Consider the following 15,141-nt stretch of genomic DNA (forward strand, 5'->3'; position numbering starts at 1 on the left):
TTATGCTGCGCATTTGCCAAAAAAGCTGTGACGCCTGTCCAGGTATGCACGAGTAATTGTTCAGAAAGTCAAATAAGTTATACATAACATTTTAAAATTGGGTGAGAATGGATCCATGCAACGCTTTTTTTTTATTTTATGTTTACGTTTTTATTCACCTGCCAATTTACATGGACCAATAAGCATTCCCTAAAATTTTAATTACAGTTTTCCTTCGGAAAAAGTATTAGGTCTTTACCCACTCTCCCCACCTCCGCCGGCCACTTTCCGCCGACCGCCTCCAGATAATCGTCAATTTTCTTTGTAGCCAATATGCCGGTTCAGCATCAAATTTTGGTGATTCGTGGAACGATTTCAAAGCAAAAATACTTCTTGCATTTAATAGAGGAGTACCATACCTCAATGGGTTTGTTCTCGCTAAGTTCAACTGCATCTTTAACTGCGTTTCTCGCCCACGGGAGAATATGGGACGTCGAGCACGAGCCTGCGAGAGTTCTACAAAGGGTCAGCACTGTATTATTAGTGTTAGTCCCCTACCCACCCTTGCCTCCAACAAATCTTTCCGCCGGCGCCCATCCAGTACATATAATGATGGCCTGCACGCGTGACGTTAGCATGGCCAAGCTAAAGAACTTTTCATCTAGAAGTTGAGCAAGGTAAAATGGTTGATAGGAGCCATTTTTACCTTTTTAGGTTCATATGGGAAATTACTCCCGGTCACCTTAAATGTTCAAGCGTATTCTTGCAAGTTTTACTCCGTTGGTCCGGTTGAATATAGCTCCTCCTCTCAAATAATTAAATGAGAATTTATTCACAAGGGAACGAGCGGGGAGACGAAATTTTGAAAAAAATAAGTCCTGCAGACGGGTGACCAGGTTTGAAAAGATCCTGATTCTGGGGAATGTGACCTAAACAGAAATGCTGATAAAATCTGATAAGATTCAACAATGCACTCATATTTGCATTGCTTTCTTTTTCTGTCTATCAGCTTGTGAGGATGTAACTCCCCAGTGTGCATACTGGGCATCAAGAATTGAATGCTACAAAGATCCAGAATATATGCTGCGTTATTGTTGCAAAAGTTGCCAGGCCACTCCAGGTATGCACGAGTACTTGTTCAGAGAAACAAATAGGTTCTACCCACCCTTTTTAAAATTGGATGATAATGTGTCCATTTAATGTTTCTTTAGTTTGTTTTTAATGCTTACATTTCATTTCATTTTGAAGTAATGGGCAGTCCCTGACATTCTAATTACAGTGTTTATCCTTCGAAAAATGTTTTAGCTTTCACCCTCTCTTCCCCTCTTCCCCTCTCCCCCTCTCCCCCTTCCCCCTCTCCCCCTCTCCTCCTCTCCCCTCCCCCTCTCTCCCTCTCCCCCTTCTCCCTCTCCCCCTCCCCCTCTCCCCCTCCCCCTCTCCCCCTCCCCCTCTCCCCCTCCCCCTCTCCCCCTTGCCGGCCACCGCTACGTAATCGTCGGTTTAATTTGTGGTCAAATGCCGGTTGTGCACTTTCTCCCTTTCTTGGAGGTGGGCGCTACCCCCAAGAAAGGGAAAAGGCCCTGGGAACGAGGTTGTAAGTATCTGGGTAATTTGTGTAAAGAATTTGCATTTAATAGATTATACCATACCTCAATGAGTTAGTTCTAGTTGATTTCAACTGCACATTTGACTGCGTTTTCTCTGTTACGGTATTTTCTCAATGGCCAGTAGGATACAACTCGTACCAACTCAACTACTTTATTAACTGAAGTAATAATCTTACTACAGAGCGATACCAATAATAATACGATAACTGTCTTCTTAACTTAGAGCCCTCTATAAAAACTATAATCTCAGTACACTACTACATAACTCACAGTTCTCTTCAGAGATTCTTGTAACGTATCGATGTCCACTTAAACTTTTTCCAACGTAGCCTTCCACACGGCTGACGACTCCAATAACATTAAATAACTCCGACAACTCTCTGTAGTACGGCTCTGTAATAACACTAGCTCCACAGGGCTCTTCACGACAACACTAACTCACTGAGAAAGGCCTAACTTTAAACGATCGCGACTCCTTATATATGCTTTACAAAATGTTCTAAAATTTTCTAGAGATCTGTAATACGACTACTTTTAGTATCATTACATTGCTATTGCATCATAACAAAATATGCTGACTAAGGGTTGTAGAAAGTTCCATTAAAAGTTCTCAAAGAGTCAGCATGACTAAGCGTTCTAGAAACTTTTTCAGTTCTATTTTTAACAATTCCGTAACGCAACGCACTCTCCATAACACCTCGCTCACGGGAGAGAATGAGACGTGAGTCGAGCAACGTGAGCCTGCGAGAGATCTGCAGTGTCTATCTCTGATATCATTAGTGCCAGTCCCTTATACGCCCTTTCTTGACTCGTCACAAGTCCGGTTGACGCGACGGGTGACTTGGCATGAAGAAGGCCTGATTCGAGGAAATGTGCATTAAGCAGAAATACTGATGAATTCTGATAAGATTTCGCGATGCACTTACAATGCCTTTCTTTTCTTTTTTTTTTTTTTTTTTTTTTTTGTCAGCTTGTGAGGACGAAAACCTTGAATGTCCATACTGGGCAAACCATGGTGAATGCTACAAAAATCCACAATATATGCTGCGGCATTGCCGCAAAAGTTGCGACAGCTGCTAGGTATGCATGCACACCAGTAACTTTTAAAACTGTAAATAAACTACCGGGAACGCACCAATTCATATGTGGGGGTAGCAAATCTCAACTCATTGAGGCCTATTTGTCACCCTTGTCTTTCTTAACGGCTGCCATCTTGAATTCATCAATGTGGTTCAAATGGTTTGTTAAATGGCTTTTAATTTATATTGGGGAAAAAAAAAAACAGTGCAAGTGACGTGGAGGCAAATATATAATCATACTCGCTGTGGAACGAAAATGAATCTTCGTACTTTTGATAATTAAAATGAGAGGGCATTTATGAGATAACGAAGAGTTTTAAGAGAAAAAAGTGAGCATCAGTTGAAAAAAATATTTTCAATTTCAAAAAGATGTTATTCTTTACCTAGAAAGCGACATGAATGGGTCGAATTTCAACAGACAAGTCAGTTATATAATCACGGTGATGTGGTCTTTTTTTTTTTTTTGTATTGTAGAGTCGAAGTGAAGCACATTGGACCTGTCTTCCACCGGAACAGATAAAAAAGATTTGATGCAATAAATGTTATTTTTCTCTCCTAACTTGGGCTGGGTGAAGGAAGGTACTGGGTTACCCATGTAAGGGTTGTCCGCTGTGTTATTGTAGAATTTCAAGCCACATAATCTTGAAAATAAAACAAATGATAAGCTCAAAGGCTGTGGTTGATTCTCTCGGTTCTTAGTAACCATTCCGTAAACCAACGGATTCAAAACAGAGTGTGCAAGAAGTGGAAGGCAAGATTAGTTGCAAATGAAAATAGTTTTCCCTGATATTGCAATTAAACCTAACGATAGTTTGTGCGCTGGATTTCCCGTCGATAGAGGTCTGGGTTCGAGATCTGGCTGGTTGTTGTGATGTGTTTTTGGGCAAAACACTTTACTCTTATAGTGCCTCAGTTTTTGCACCCCGGAGTATATATGGATACCGAAGAATTTTCAGGGAAAACTGTTGAAAGGCTGGGAGGTCACTTTGTGATGGGCTGGCATTCGTTTTGGGGGGGGGGGAAGGGTTAGTAATATTCCTGGTCGCTTCATGCAGCATGGAAACCAAGATAATCTTAGTGGCCTACTACTTGACTCGACTTTTTCTTTAATCTATCTGTATCGACACCTTCACTTATAGGGCTGTAATATTTGGAAGAAAAATGAGCACAGCTCTTCGGCAGAAAATCTGTTTTTTTTTTAGTTTGTTTTAACTGACCTGGAACGCCAACCTCGTTCCCAGTGCCTTTTCCCTCAGCTGGGGGTGGGCTTTTTCCCGTCTCACCCCCAACTAAGGGAAAAGGCCCTGGGAACGAGGTTGCTAGAACGCCTAACGACAAATATATTACCCTCACATCTGCACACAGGGAGGGAATAATACTTTGGCCAGTAAAATCCTTGGATATTATAAACATTTTTAGGATGAAATTAACATTGTTTCACAATTCTGTTTTTCTGTTTTCTTTACGAATTTACCAGACTTATTGTCCCTTATCATCACTTCAAGGGTTTATTACGAACCAACATTTTGACTAGCTCCCAGTTGGCTCGTTAGCTCAGTTGGTAGAGCACTGCACCGGTATCGCAGAGGACATGGGTTAGAATCCCGTACAGACCTGAATGTTTTTCAGGCCTTATTTTCACTACTGCTTAAGTAGTGTTTATTACTGCGAATATCGCTGTCATACTCATTTCTTTCGGACTGCAGTTCACAAATATGATTTTCATATATTCACAGACGTTTAAACTTATTGTATCATATAACTACTTATCCACTCCGTAAGACCTACAAACTGTTCAAATATAATAAACATTCCTAATAAAAAAGCATTTTTATTTTCAATGGGAATGCAAAGGAAACACGGCACTGGGCAAGTGTTATTGTGTACACTAGATGAAAAACAAATTAATACTGGAACAGTTTCATTGCTTCTTGGTTTTCTGGTTAAAAATGATGATGAAATGACTTAGAAGTGCAACAGATTTAAAAATAAGTATATGATGTTTACTCTAAATCGAAAATGCCCCCTAGCAATAGTTTGTGCAACGTCAGGAGACCCATACATAAACGTTATTAAATTGGATATGAAATAAAAGAAAAAAAATCATTTAAAAAGCCCTGAGCGAAATTAAAATAACAAGTGTAGCATTTTTCTCGAAGTCGAATTGCGGAAACCAGTTTTAAGTTAAATAAACTTAATAAGAAAAGTTCTAGTATTATGATTGAAATCTGCCAAATGATCAAGTGGTCATTTTTTGTATTGTTTTCTTTTTTAGTAAACAAATTGTTTCATTAAAAAGATATAGTCGCAACATACTTGTTTCACTTGGCATTTGACTTCATTCCCCTGAAGCAGTTCAAGTCCAAGGAGAAGGTAATTTTGCAGTCCATCTAACTAACCATTAGCTCGTTATATCATCTCCAAATAGGCTATCCCAGCCTTGAACCATTTCAAGCTCTTACATAAATGCAAGGAAGCGGAGCCATACAATTTCCTTTCCGTTCCAGAATTCTAGAGGGTAGATAGGCTACACTCGATTTGTGTGGCCCATCATGCCGAAGCTTTTCCCGATAGCATGAAGCGAGTGGGACTATTACTACAGAAATTTCGTCAGCTTTCCCTGACAATTTACTTGTACTCATTTATACTCTATGAGGGAGAGATGCACTGTGATAGCAAAGTGTTTTGCTTAAGAACACAACAGAATGACTCTGCTACGTTTTGAATCTGGACCTCTCGTACCGCAGTCCAGCGCTAGCGCGTTAATGGTTAATTTGCCGCTTCTCCGCAAAGTCAGTTAAAGTTATTAACGTTATTCACAACATTATAAATGGGTTTTTCAATTTTCGGTTCTGCCCTGCGCATCCAAATTAGACTTCAGGGCCCGGTTTTTCGAAGGGTAAATAACGCTAACCACTGGAGAAATATCCATCCGCTGTATAGCGCAAAATGTTTTGGTAACGCTTATCCGCTGGATAGCGATTTATCCGTTGAACAACGTAACATTAAAAGGGACCTCAGGGCGTCATTCCCGAAGCATAAGTGTCTAAAATCAAGAAGCACAACAGCTGGTCCCTGTCAAAATGGAAATCTGAGGGAAAAACACAAGCCTCTCGGAAAAGTAATAAGGATTGAAATGTTCCAGTGAGAACGCGCCAAAACGCACCAATAACAGCCACCCATCATGCTCAATTGGTAGCGACGCGTAATCATCTCTAACTCTTCACCTGACAAAGGCAGGTGTAGCATTTATTTAGAAAATCAGTGATCTTAAATAGTCCTTTTTACAGTTGTGGGCTTGGTGGCCAAGCCTTTGAACAGGAGTGAGGCTCAGGGTGACCTTGTTATGATAGAGATAAGGCTGCTTTTCAAATGCAAATTACTTTGTTATCATGCTAACTAGATACAGGTCTCTATCATAACAGGGTCACCCTTAGCCTCACTCCTGTTCAAAGGCTTGGCCACCAATCCCAGAACTGTAAAAGAGACTGTTGATATCTTAACTCTGCAATTCATAGTGACTAAATCTTTTGACAAAAGATTTTACATTAAATCGTTATGATTAGTCATCAATTCTGTTTCTTAAATCTAATTTCTGCCTTACTGTGGAATAAAATTGTGACGAAACTTTGAAAATAACTGCAAACAATGAACTATTTATGGGAATCGATTAATTTCTTCATAGATAGTGCGCATGCCTGAAATGAAATACCTAACGAGTTTGAGTGTCGCTCTTGCTACCATGACGTGCTTCGCTATCGGGTGCCCTCAGTCATCATGTGGCACCTTCGAAACGCACCAGTATGTTTTCAAGATTGGCCAGTATGACTGCGAATGCGAGCCGTTAAGAGCTGGTCAGATGACGTTTGAAGAAGGGATAGTATACGTGTGTGATGGTAGTGAGTGGAGGGCGCTGCAGTACGAAGCACCATTGGGTTCCAGAAGTGACCCTGGATTTTCGTGCAAAGACATCAAGGCTCACTTGAAGGGCGCGACCAACGGCATTTACTGGATCACTTTGACTGGTAAGGTTTAATCTATTGATGCTCCTAACTCCTATGAAGTGTTCTGAGAGAAGTTGATTTCTTTGCCGGGTATTTACAGTGCATGATCAATGGTGTTTTGGGGAAGGCTCAGGCTTCAAATCCATGTCAAACTATGGGCATGATCGACCCGACTGTGATGACTATCCAGCCCGGGTTCTGATTATCACTTCATGTTGTCCGTTTGGCAATCTTTTTGTCTATTCGCCTTCCACGTAAGGTTGAAATGGAACGTGAAATAACTTTCATAGCTATTTCTTTTGCTGAGACACTTTCAATTATTAAATAATGTGCTATTTGAGCCTTGTGTAATAATAGTAATAATAATAATAATAATTTGATATTTATATTTCGCAAATTAACATGTGGATATGATCAAATGCGCATCACAACACTTTTCGGGGGACTTTGGCCGGACTGCATCAGCAGTTTACAAACAATCGAAGGAAAATTATTTGAAGATGCCCCCTCCCCCGCCAATTCCGAGTAAACAGGCCAGACCACATCACAGTAGTCTCGTGAGTGGGTTCTTTAACGTCCCCTGCCTAACCAAATTAACTAATTAATAGATGCAGGAGACGGGACCTACGGTTTATTCGTCCTTATCCGAGAAGACTAGAATGTCTATCCATTTCTTGACATTATAGAAAGGTAGCGCATTCTCCTCAGTTATTTTAAGACCTTGAGTGTTGGTCCGGCTGGGGCTCGAACCATCAACCTCAACCTCCCGCACAACAGTCCAGCGCTCTAACCAATTGAGCTAACCGGGAGGCTAGCTCAATGTCCCGGCCTGGGTGTAGAGGAACAAAGGAGTAAAAATAAACCATCTAACCCGGCAATCAGTTCAATAGGGGAATTTTAACTTATGGTACTAATAATAGGTAAGGGTAAAGTCTGTTTACGATCTTAATGGCCAATTAGGTCGGTGCTTAACTCCGGTTTCTGTAGCATGAAGCGACTAGGAGTATTATTTCTACTCCCCCCTGGATGGGATGCCAGTCCATCGCAGGGTTACCCACAGCATTAAATTGCTGGTATCCATTTCCACACCTGGGTGAAGAGAGGCACTGTGAGAGTAAAGTGTCTTGCCTAAGAACACAACACAATGTCCCGGCCGGGGCTCGAACCCGGACCATTCGATCCGGAGTCTAGCGCACTAACCATGAGGCCACCGCGCCTCCACCTCGGTACTAATAATAAACTTAAATAAATAATAAATCCTCTAGCCTGTAAACGTCTATAGGTTCGAGTGAGGTAATTTTTGTTTTTTATTGTCACTAACAGACAGCAAAGATTCTTTCCAAGTTTACTGTGACATGGACGCTGGAGGTAAGTACCAGAGAAGAAATTCATTGCTACATAAATTCATGGTTAAAATCATCTTCCTGAAGGATTTAATTTTGTTTATATGAGAGAATCGTCCGAGTGCTTCGAGAATAACGTACAAGATGGAGTCCTCGCATCTTCACTTGCAGGAATCTTCCCTTTTCTTAAAATTCATCTCGATTAGTTTGTATGGATAAGCTTTCCCGCTTCATGAAACCGTTCAAATAAAGGTGAGGAAATATATTGTCGTCCAAGCGCTTATTCTATAACAGCAACATATGATATTTTTTTTCATGGCAACCAATTTCTAGAAGCGTACCATGTTTGTAACGGAGCCCACATGCCCTTGGAACATATAAGCATATCCTTCTATGTGGTAAAATTGCGACTCATTTGATACTCCTGCCACTGCAGTAAAATACCTTTAAAATGCTTTATTGCTCTTAAATTAACAGGCTGGACCATGGTGTTTAAGGCTGTGAGTGGAATCAATAAAAAAGTGTACCCTACATACAACTCGCCACACACCTCTTCCGAGAAAGTAATGGCCGCTCTAGATGTCACCAACAATCACAAAGATCATTACAAGAACAGAATAGTGTTGAACTGGGCTGACTTCCACGCTTCTGAGGTAACTGGGATATAACGTAACTAACCTAGTCCAAATTATTGCATAATTTTCAAACGTAATTGGTTATATCTTGCCAGATTTGAGCATTGATAAGACAGTTTGGGCCGGTTGTTGAAACAAACTTTAGCCGTTGTTTAACAAACCGCGTCCTAAACAATCCTCCGTTTAGCTGAACATTTATTTTTGCGAGCAGTGTCAAAAAGGGCTGAAAGCTAACAGTGCAAGGATAATTATTTAATTAAATCAACTGATTACTAACGTAAAACTGTGGTTTGGGTTAGGCCTGGTGTAAATAGCCGGCCCTTTGTGCGTCATGCCTCATTTATTGGGCTATTCTTGTCATTCCAAGGAGCCGCACTTTGTTTCATATTCCTTTGAGTTCATTTTCATGTAAAAAAAAAATCAACTAACATATGGCCTAATGATACACATGCTTTCAAACGACGGGTCTTTTTCTTTCAAGCTTAGTCATAATTTCGTCCAATTTCGCCATAGCCTTATTGCAAGCGGCAGTTTGTGTTTTGAAGCGCAAGATATTTGGTCGCCATATTGGACGGCTGGAAGATCTGAGACGAGTGACAAAGCGAAGGGGAGGGGGAAGGCTAAAAAAAAAAAGCAAAAAAACTCAGGTGAAACTGAACTGCTTTAACAAATTCATGGCTTCTACCAGGGTGGTGTCGGGTGGACATGAAATTGTTACATTGAAATGCTGATGTAATGAAGGAGTTCCTCTATCATTCTAGCTACTTTTTTCGAGTTTTACTTGTTAAAGGAGGACTTTCCACTCTTTCCCCTTCACCAGCTAACAAATGTTCTGTTTTAAAACAGGCAAGAGTTGTTCTCTATACCGGAGGAAATATCGTGAAGGAGGTGAAGTTCAACGCGAAGGGATCAGACAAATTGAATTGGTTTTCGGCCCCTAGACTAATCGACAGCTCCTGGAAAGACATGAAATCCCAGCCAAAGAATGTCGTTTCTATTCCCGGGCGGCACAATCGCAACTTCTTCATCAACAGACAATATGGTGGCTGTCCTAACGATGCCGGATGGATGGCAATCACTGGCCATTTCTGTAAATGGGAGAAGCGCTTCAATCCTCGACAAAATGTCATCATTTACAGCAAACTGCAAGGAATACACTAATTGGAACCACCGCGGTAAGGCGTCATCCCTTTAGCCTGAGAATCTTACTAGTAATGTGCTGTTACGGTATAATTTTACCGACAGAAAGAACTCTGAAACCCCACAAACTCAACTACTTTATAAAACAGCGTGTAATATTCTTAATAAGGAGCGACTCCTAAAGGCAGTACTGTGGCTATCCTTGATGACTTACCTAAGCCCAATCTCACGGTTGTCTCCAAATGGCCTTAAAATCAGCTCTCTCCTCTCTCTCAAATAGCTTTCCAAGCAGTCGGTCTCTCGCGACAACAACAACAACTAACTACTACTACATGGCTTAGGTTCTTTTATAAATTTACAACTTGAAGTATTTTAGAACATTCCGGAAGCTTACAACACAACAATTTTAGTATTATTACATCATAATGACGTAACCTAATAAAATGTTCAAGAAAGTTGCATGGCATGACAATCGAAAGTTCGTGTATGTATGTCAGCATTACGAGGTATTCTACAAATTTCTAGGAACTTTTGTTACAGTTATTATCCATAACAGCGCTTATCAGTGATTTGTAAGCTCGAGGCGGGTGGGGGGAGGTAGGGGGGAGGGGACAGGTTAGGCATTTGACCTTTTTTTGCTCGCCGCATTTTATTTCATTTTCCCGATTCCATTTATTGATGTAATTGCAGGAAAAGTCGCAGAAGCTGATGTGTTGGTGGTTTATCTGCGTTAAGGTATTTTTGTGATGAATGGATCTCATTAAGAAAAATAAAATTTACAAGTGAATGCTGCTACAATAAACTTAGTTCAGTACAACATTTTGACGTCATTTGACGTCATCTGACGGGACCTTATGCAAACCACGACGGCAACGGCAACGAGGACGCGGAAAAGCAAAAGATCTAATCGGGAGAACAATAGCTCAGCACGTGCGTTTTAAAACTTTGTACATTCCTTAACCGTCCTATGCAAAATAACAATGAGAAATCGCCAAAATTTGCGTCGTCTGCGAAATTATTTTAATTTCTATTTCCATGAAGTTGAGGTGTGGCACCGTTTGAGACGGTAAAAGCATGCAGCCAATTTTTGAGATTCTAATTAAAAGTAGAAATTCATTTTTTAATCAAAGTCTGCTTAAGGTCCCTACTTCTGAGGAAACGCGCGGTAACATGGAGTTTATCTGTTAAATGCATATGTTTTCAGACAGATCTTAAGTCAGACCTAGTCAACATTCGCTTTTAATATAATTCACTCAATACACAACACTTCCTGCATTCTGATTATGGTATACTTCGTACGAAAGAGTTGTCAAGACAACTCGGAATCGCTACAATAATCTAATTTTTTTGGTGCACCGAACCAACGCTCAGTGTCTAGAAATAAACGCGGAGATTGTGTTGCCTTTGCCATCACATCTTAAAAGGGTCTTCTTAGATAAACACGACAAAGCACAGCTCCCTTCTCCTGCAACTTGTCTGTACTCACATTGAAGAACCCACTTACTTCTCGCGAAGATTAGGGAAGGTAGTTCTCGTTATTGCGGTTTGGCCTCGTTTCCAAAATTGGGGCACCTGCAACATTTCTAGGTTGATAGCGTGTCACAGCACAGTAGTATGGACAAAACTCTGTATAAATGTTGCACATCATCATGAACACTCACTCGATCGGGTGCAACATGGAAAGCCACACTAACAGCAATTCATTTCATTCAATTTCAGAGAGCTACTGCATCCGTGCGACCCACGAGGACCTCAACAAAAAGACGTCGCGTTGACTCACCGGGAGTTATAATTTTGCTGGCTTTAGTTGTAGAAATATAAAAGAGCAGAAAGGGAAAGGGGTTAAGGAGACTGCTATCGTTTAGCTAATGCGCACAGAGTGAATGTTACTCTTTCATGCTGAGTAATTCTTTAGATATATTGATTGTAGAAAGCAAGTAAATGAATTTAAAAGCTGGTGTGACTCTTCTTTGTAATCTAATGAAGATTTTTTTGGCATACGGTTGTAAATGAAAATCGCTGGCGTTTAAGCGAACCGGTCAGTCTTTATTTCTTGAGGGGAGGAATCACCTTCCATCAAAATAAATTTTTTTGAGAACGTATGTACATAAGAGATTATAAACTTATGATTGACTCTTAATGTACATTTTTGGTTCGTCACCCTTCACTTTTTTGTAATCAAGGATTGGAAGCTACGAAGGTATGTCAGTCAAAATTTTGTCTTGCTGTGATCCCCGCACGTTTATTGCGCCCAGATACTTTTGAAACTCCGGATCACTTAGTTGGGTAATACCAATTTATGAAAGTGCACTGAGCTATACATGATTCAGTGATTATTCCACGCCAACCACGTGCACGTTCGTGTTTGTGGAACTGAGTCAGTCGGCGTGATGTTTTCTGAGTCAATTTCGTTGCAATAGGTTCGAAATGTTAAGAACTGGAGCTGAGCTCTGGCGCGCTTGGACGAGAAATGTGTAAAATATTGTTCTTATAGTTTGCTCAAAACTACATGATGACAGGTCGAGTGTGTTTTTAAAGAAACAAATTGAGTCGAACTTTCGGATCCATTGGTGTGTGACAGCAATTAAATAAGTTACCCTTCTTCTTCTAAAGTAAATGAACATCTAATATGGAGGTCACTGAATATGAATTCTTTCTGATTAAATTTCTAGGTATACGCTCAGCTCGTGCAGACTCAGGAAGGACTGACCAGAAGCTGTAGATTAGTGCAAGATTCCCTCGCTGTAGATTCCCTCGCTGTAGATTCCCTCGCTGTAGATTCCCTCGCTGTAGATTCCCTCGCTGTAGATTCCCTCGCTGTAGATTCCCTCGCTGTAGATTCCCTCCCTGTAGATTCTCTCGCTGTAGATTCCCTCGCTGTAGATTCCCTCGCTGACCAGCGTTTCATATGATTTTGCCAACCGAATGCCTTATTGAACTGCCACCCCGTGTTTACGAGTGATTAGGAATAATCTGCTGGATATCGTCACAGAAGTAAGTGGTCGATGATATGCGATTAATCACTGTAGTTCGCTTATGTTGTAGTTTGCCCTGTAGTTTTGCCCTATCTAATATTATGCAACGTTTTCCTTAAAAGATCGAATAAAAAACCAGAAATCATTTATACGGCTTGCGTCATCCAGTGGATTAATAAGCCCCTTTTTCTCCCCGGATCAGTTATCCGTTACCTAAAGAGCGACATGAATAGGTCGAATTTCAACAGACAACTCAATTATATAACAATGAAACCCTTTGGTTAATCATGGTGATGTGGCATTTCTTTTTTTTTTTTTTTTTTCCTTATTGTAGAGTTGAAGTGAAGCACATTGGACCTGTCTTCCACCGGAACAGATAATAAAAATTTGAGGCAATAAATTTTATTTTTCTCACATAACTTGGGTTGGGTGAAGGAAGGTGCTGGGTTGCCCATGTAGGGGTTTTTCGCTGTGCTTATTGTAGAATTTCTAGCCTCATCATCTGGAAAATAAAACAAATGATGAGCTAAAAGGCTGTGGTTTATTCTGTCGGTTCTTATTAACCATTCCGTAACCCAAGGGATTCAAAACAGAGAAAGAAGAAATGGAAGGCAAAATTGGCTGATTTTTTTAAAATTTTTTTTTAAATTTATTTTTTAAATATAGACTATTTAGCAGCACTTCTGCGAACAGTAGTTGTAAAACTTCTTTTATTTTGCGACACGTTTCGTCTAACTGTCGTAGACTTCTTCAGGGAGATTTACAAGTATAATTAAACGCCTTTATTTATAAGCCTGTTCCCGTTCGTAATTCCGGCCAAGCCTATACGGTCATCGGCCTCTGTAACTTTGACTAAGAAATACAGGCGTTTAGTTATACTTTTAAAACTCCCTAAAGAAGTCTACGACAGTTAGACAAAACGCGTCGGAAAATAAAAGAAGTTTTACAACTACTGTTCGCAGAACTGCTGCACACTGGTCTATATTTAAAAAAAATTAAAAAATTATTTTAAAAATTGTTCACTGTGAATCACTGAGCGGCGTCTGAAACGGTCTGAGCCCGAGTCTGGGGTGCACCGGAACCGGAAGTCACATTGTAGGCTATGTCTAGTCCAGTACTAGTGTGCATGTTAACATGAACCACACGTTTGTTTGAATTTCATTGTGGATTTGTTGCGTTTTTTTTCTTGTAGACCAACGGCTTCTAATTAAAAAATGTATTTTTTGGACTTATTTCCAATTGTTTCAAAAAGCGTAATTTTAAAACAAGGGGCATAATTTGGAAAAAAGAGCATAATTTTAGCATAATTTCGCCAAAAAAAGCAATGCTCCTAGCATAATATGCTACTTTTACTAGCATAATCTATAAAGTCCCAGGGGGAGGGGGAAGGCAAAAAAATCACAGATGAAATTGAACTGCTTTAACAAACTTATGGCTTCTACCAAGGTGGTTGTCGAGTGGACATAAAATTGCGACATTAAAATGTTGATCTAATAAACGAGTTTCAGGAAAGTTCCTTTATAATTTTGGCTACTTTCTTCGAGTTATAACTGTTAAAGGAGGGCTTTCCACTCCTTCCCCTTTACCAGATAGCAAATGTTCTGTTTTAAAACAGGCCGGCAAGAATTGTTCTCTACCGGAGGAAATATCGTGAAGGGGGTGAAGTTAAACGCGAAGGGATCAGACAAATTGAATTGGTTTGCGGCCCCTAGACTAATCGACAGCTTCTGGAAAGACATGAAATCCCAGCCTAAGAACGTCTTTTCTGTTCCCGAGCAGCACAATTACAACATCTTAATAAACAGACAATATGGTGGCTCTCCTAAGGATGCCCGATAGATGGCAATCACCGGCCAGGACCGTGAATGAGAGAGGCGCTTCAATCCTCGACAAAATGTCGTCATTTACAGTAAACTGCAGGGATACACCAATTGGAACCACCATGATAAGGCGTCATCTCTTTGGCCCTGAGAATCTTATTAGTAATGCGCTATTACAGTATAATGTTACCAACAGAAAGAACTCTGAAACCCCGCAAACTCAACTACTTTATAAAAGAATAAAGGCTGATAGTTTCTAAAGAAACTGTTTGGGGCTGCGTCGGTGGGGGTAACGAAATAATTTGGATATAACAACAAAGTCGAAATGGTAAATTGGCCACCGTAACAATTACAAAAGCTGACGTTTCGAGCGTTAGCCCTTCGTCGGAGCGAATAGAGGAATTGTGGGTTGTGTGTGCTTTTAAAGTCAGATAATGGAGCTATGTCATTGGTGGGAACATGACAACGAGAAAAACACGAATAAATTACGGTGGCCAATTTACCATTTCACCTTCCAATAATTTGGAAGGCTCTATTTTTCTCTCAGTCGAACGACATT

General features: G+C 40.4%; 2 protein-coding genes and 1 long non-coding RNA gene across 5 annotated transcripts in view; all 3 read left to right on the plus strand.

Annotated features, from left to right (window-relative positions):
- LOC148727951 (uncharacterized) overlaps positions 1-3,336 on the plus strand; it is a 13,325-nt gene extending 9,989 nt beyond the window's left edge. For all 3 annotated transcript variants that reach the window (XM_088763253.1, XM_088763252.1, XM_088763254.1), the window contains 4 exons: positions 1-42; positions 989-1,099; positions 2,557-2,666; positions 3,140-3,336. The exon at positions 1-42 is cut by the window's left edge and continues 69 nt beyond it. In XM_088763253.1, coding sequence (XP_088619379.1) covers positions 1-42; positions 989-1,099; positions 2,557-2,666 — 263 coding nt within the window. In that variant the 3' untranslated portion in view covers positions 3,140-3,336. The remainder of the gene's footprint in view (positions 43-988; positions 1,100-2,556; positions 2,667-3,139) is intronic.
- A 1,668-nt stretch (positions 3,337-5,004) lies between these two features.
- LOC111319023 (uncharacterized) lies at positions 5,005-11,743 on the plus strand. Its single transcript, XM_088725733.1, has 7 exons — positions 5,005-5,038; positions 6,351-6,690; positions 7,993-8,037; positions 8,490-8,665; positions 9,494-9,822; positions 10,478-10,522; positions 11,507-11,743. Exons 2-5 carry the CDS (start codon positions 6,360-6,362, stop codon positions 9,806-9,808), a joined length of 867 nt encoding a protein of 288 aa, XP_088581859.1. The 5' UTR covers positions 5,005-5,038; positions 6,351-6,359; the 3' UTR covers positions 9,809-9,822; positions 10,478-10,522; positions 11,507-11,743.
- Positions 11,744-12,412: 669 nt separating this feature from the next.
- On the plus strand, positions 12,413-13,294 carry LOC148727953 (uncharacterized). The gene is made up of 2 exons (XR_015988933.1): positions 12,413-12,781; positions 13,097-13,294. It is a non-coding gene; the product is annotated as an uncharacterized LOC148727953 (long non-coding RNA).
- Positions 13,295-15,141: the final 1,847 nt, after the last annotated feature.

Source organism: Stylophora pistillata, chromosome 6 (genome assembly GCF_964205215.1).
Source record: "Stylophora pistillata chromosome 6, jaStyPist1.2, whole genome shotgun sequence".
NCBI lineage: Eukaryota > Metazoa > Cnidaria > Anthozoa > Scleractinia > Pocilloporidae > Stylophora > Stylophora pistillata.

Bases quoted from the DNA above. Each gene is read 5' to 3' on its own strand.
- LOC111319023 (XM_088725733.1), top strand. From the start codon at position 6,360: ATGCCTGAAATGAAATACCTAACGAGTTTGAGTGTCGCTCTTGCTACC. The intron at 6,691-7,992 runs GTAAGGTTTAAT...TGTCACTAACAG, and splicing joins TTACTGGATCACTTTGACTG to ACAGCAAAGATTCTTTCCAA. The intron at 8,666-9,493 runs GTAACTGGGATA...GTTTTAAAACAG, and splicing joins CTGACTTCCACGCTTCTGAG to GCAAGAGTTGTTCTCTATAC.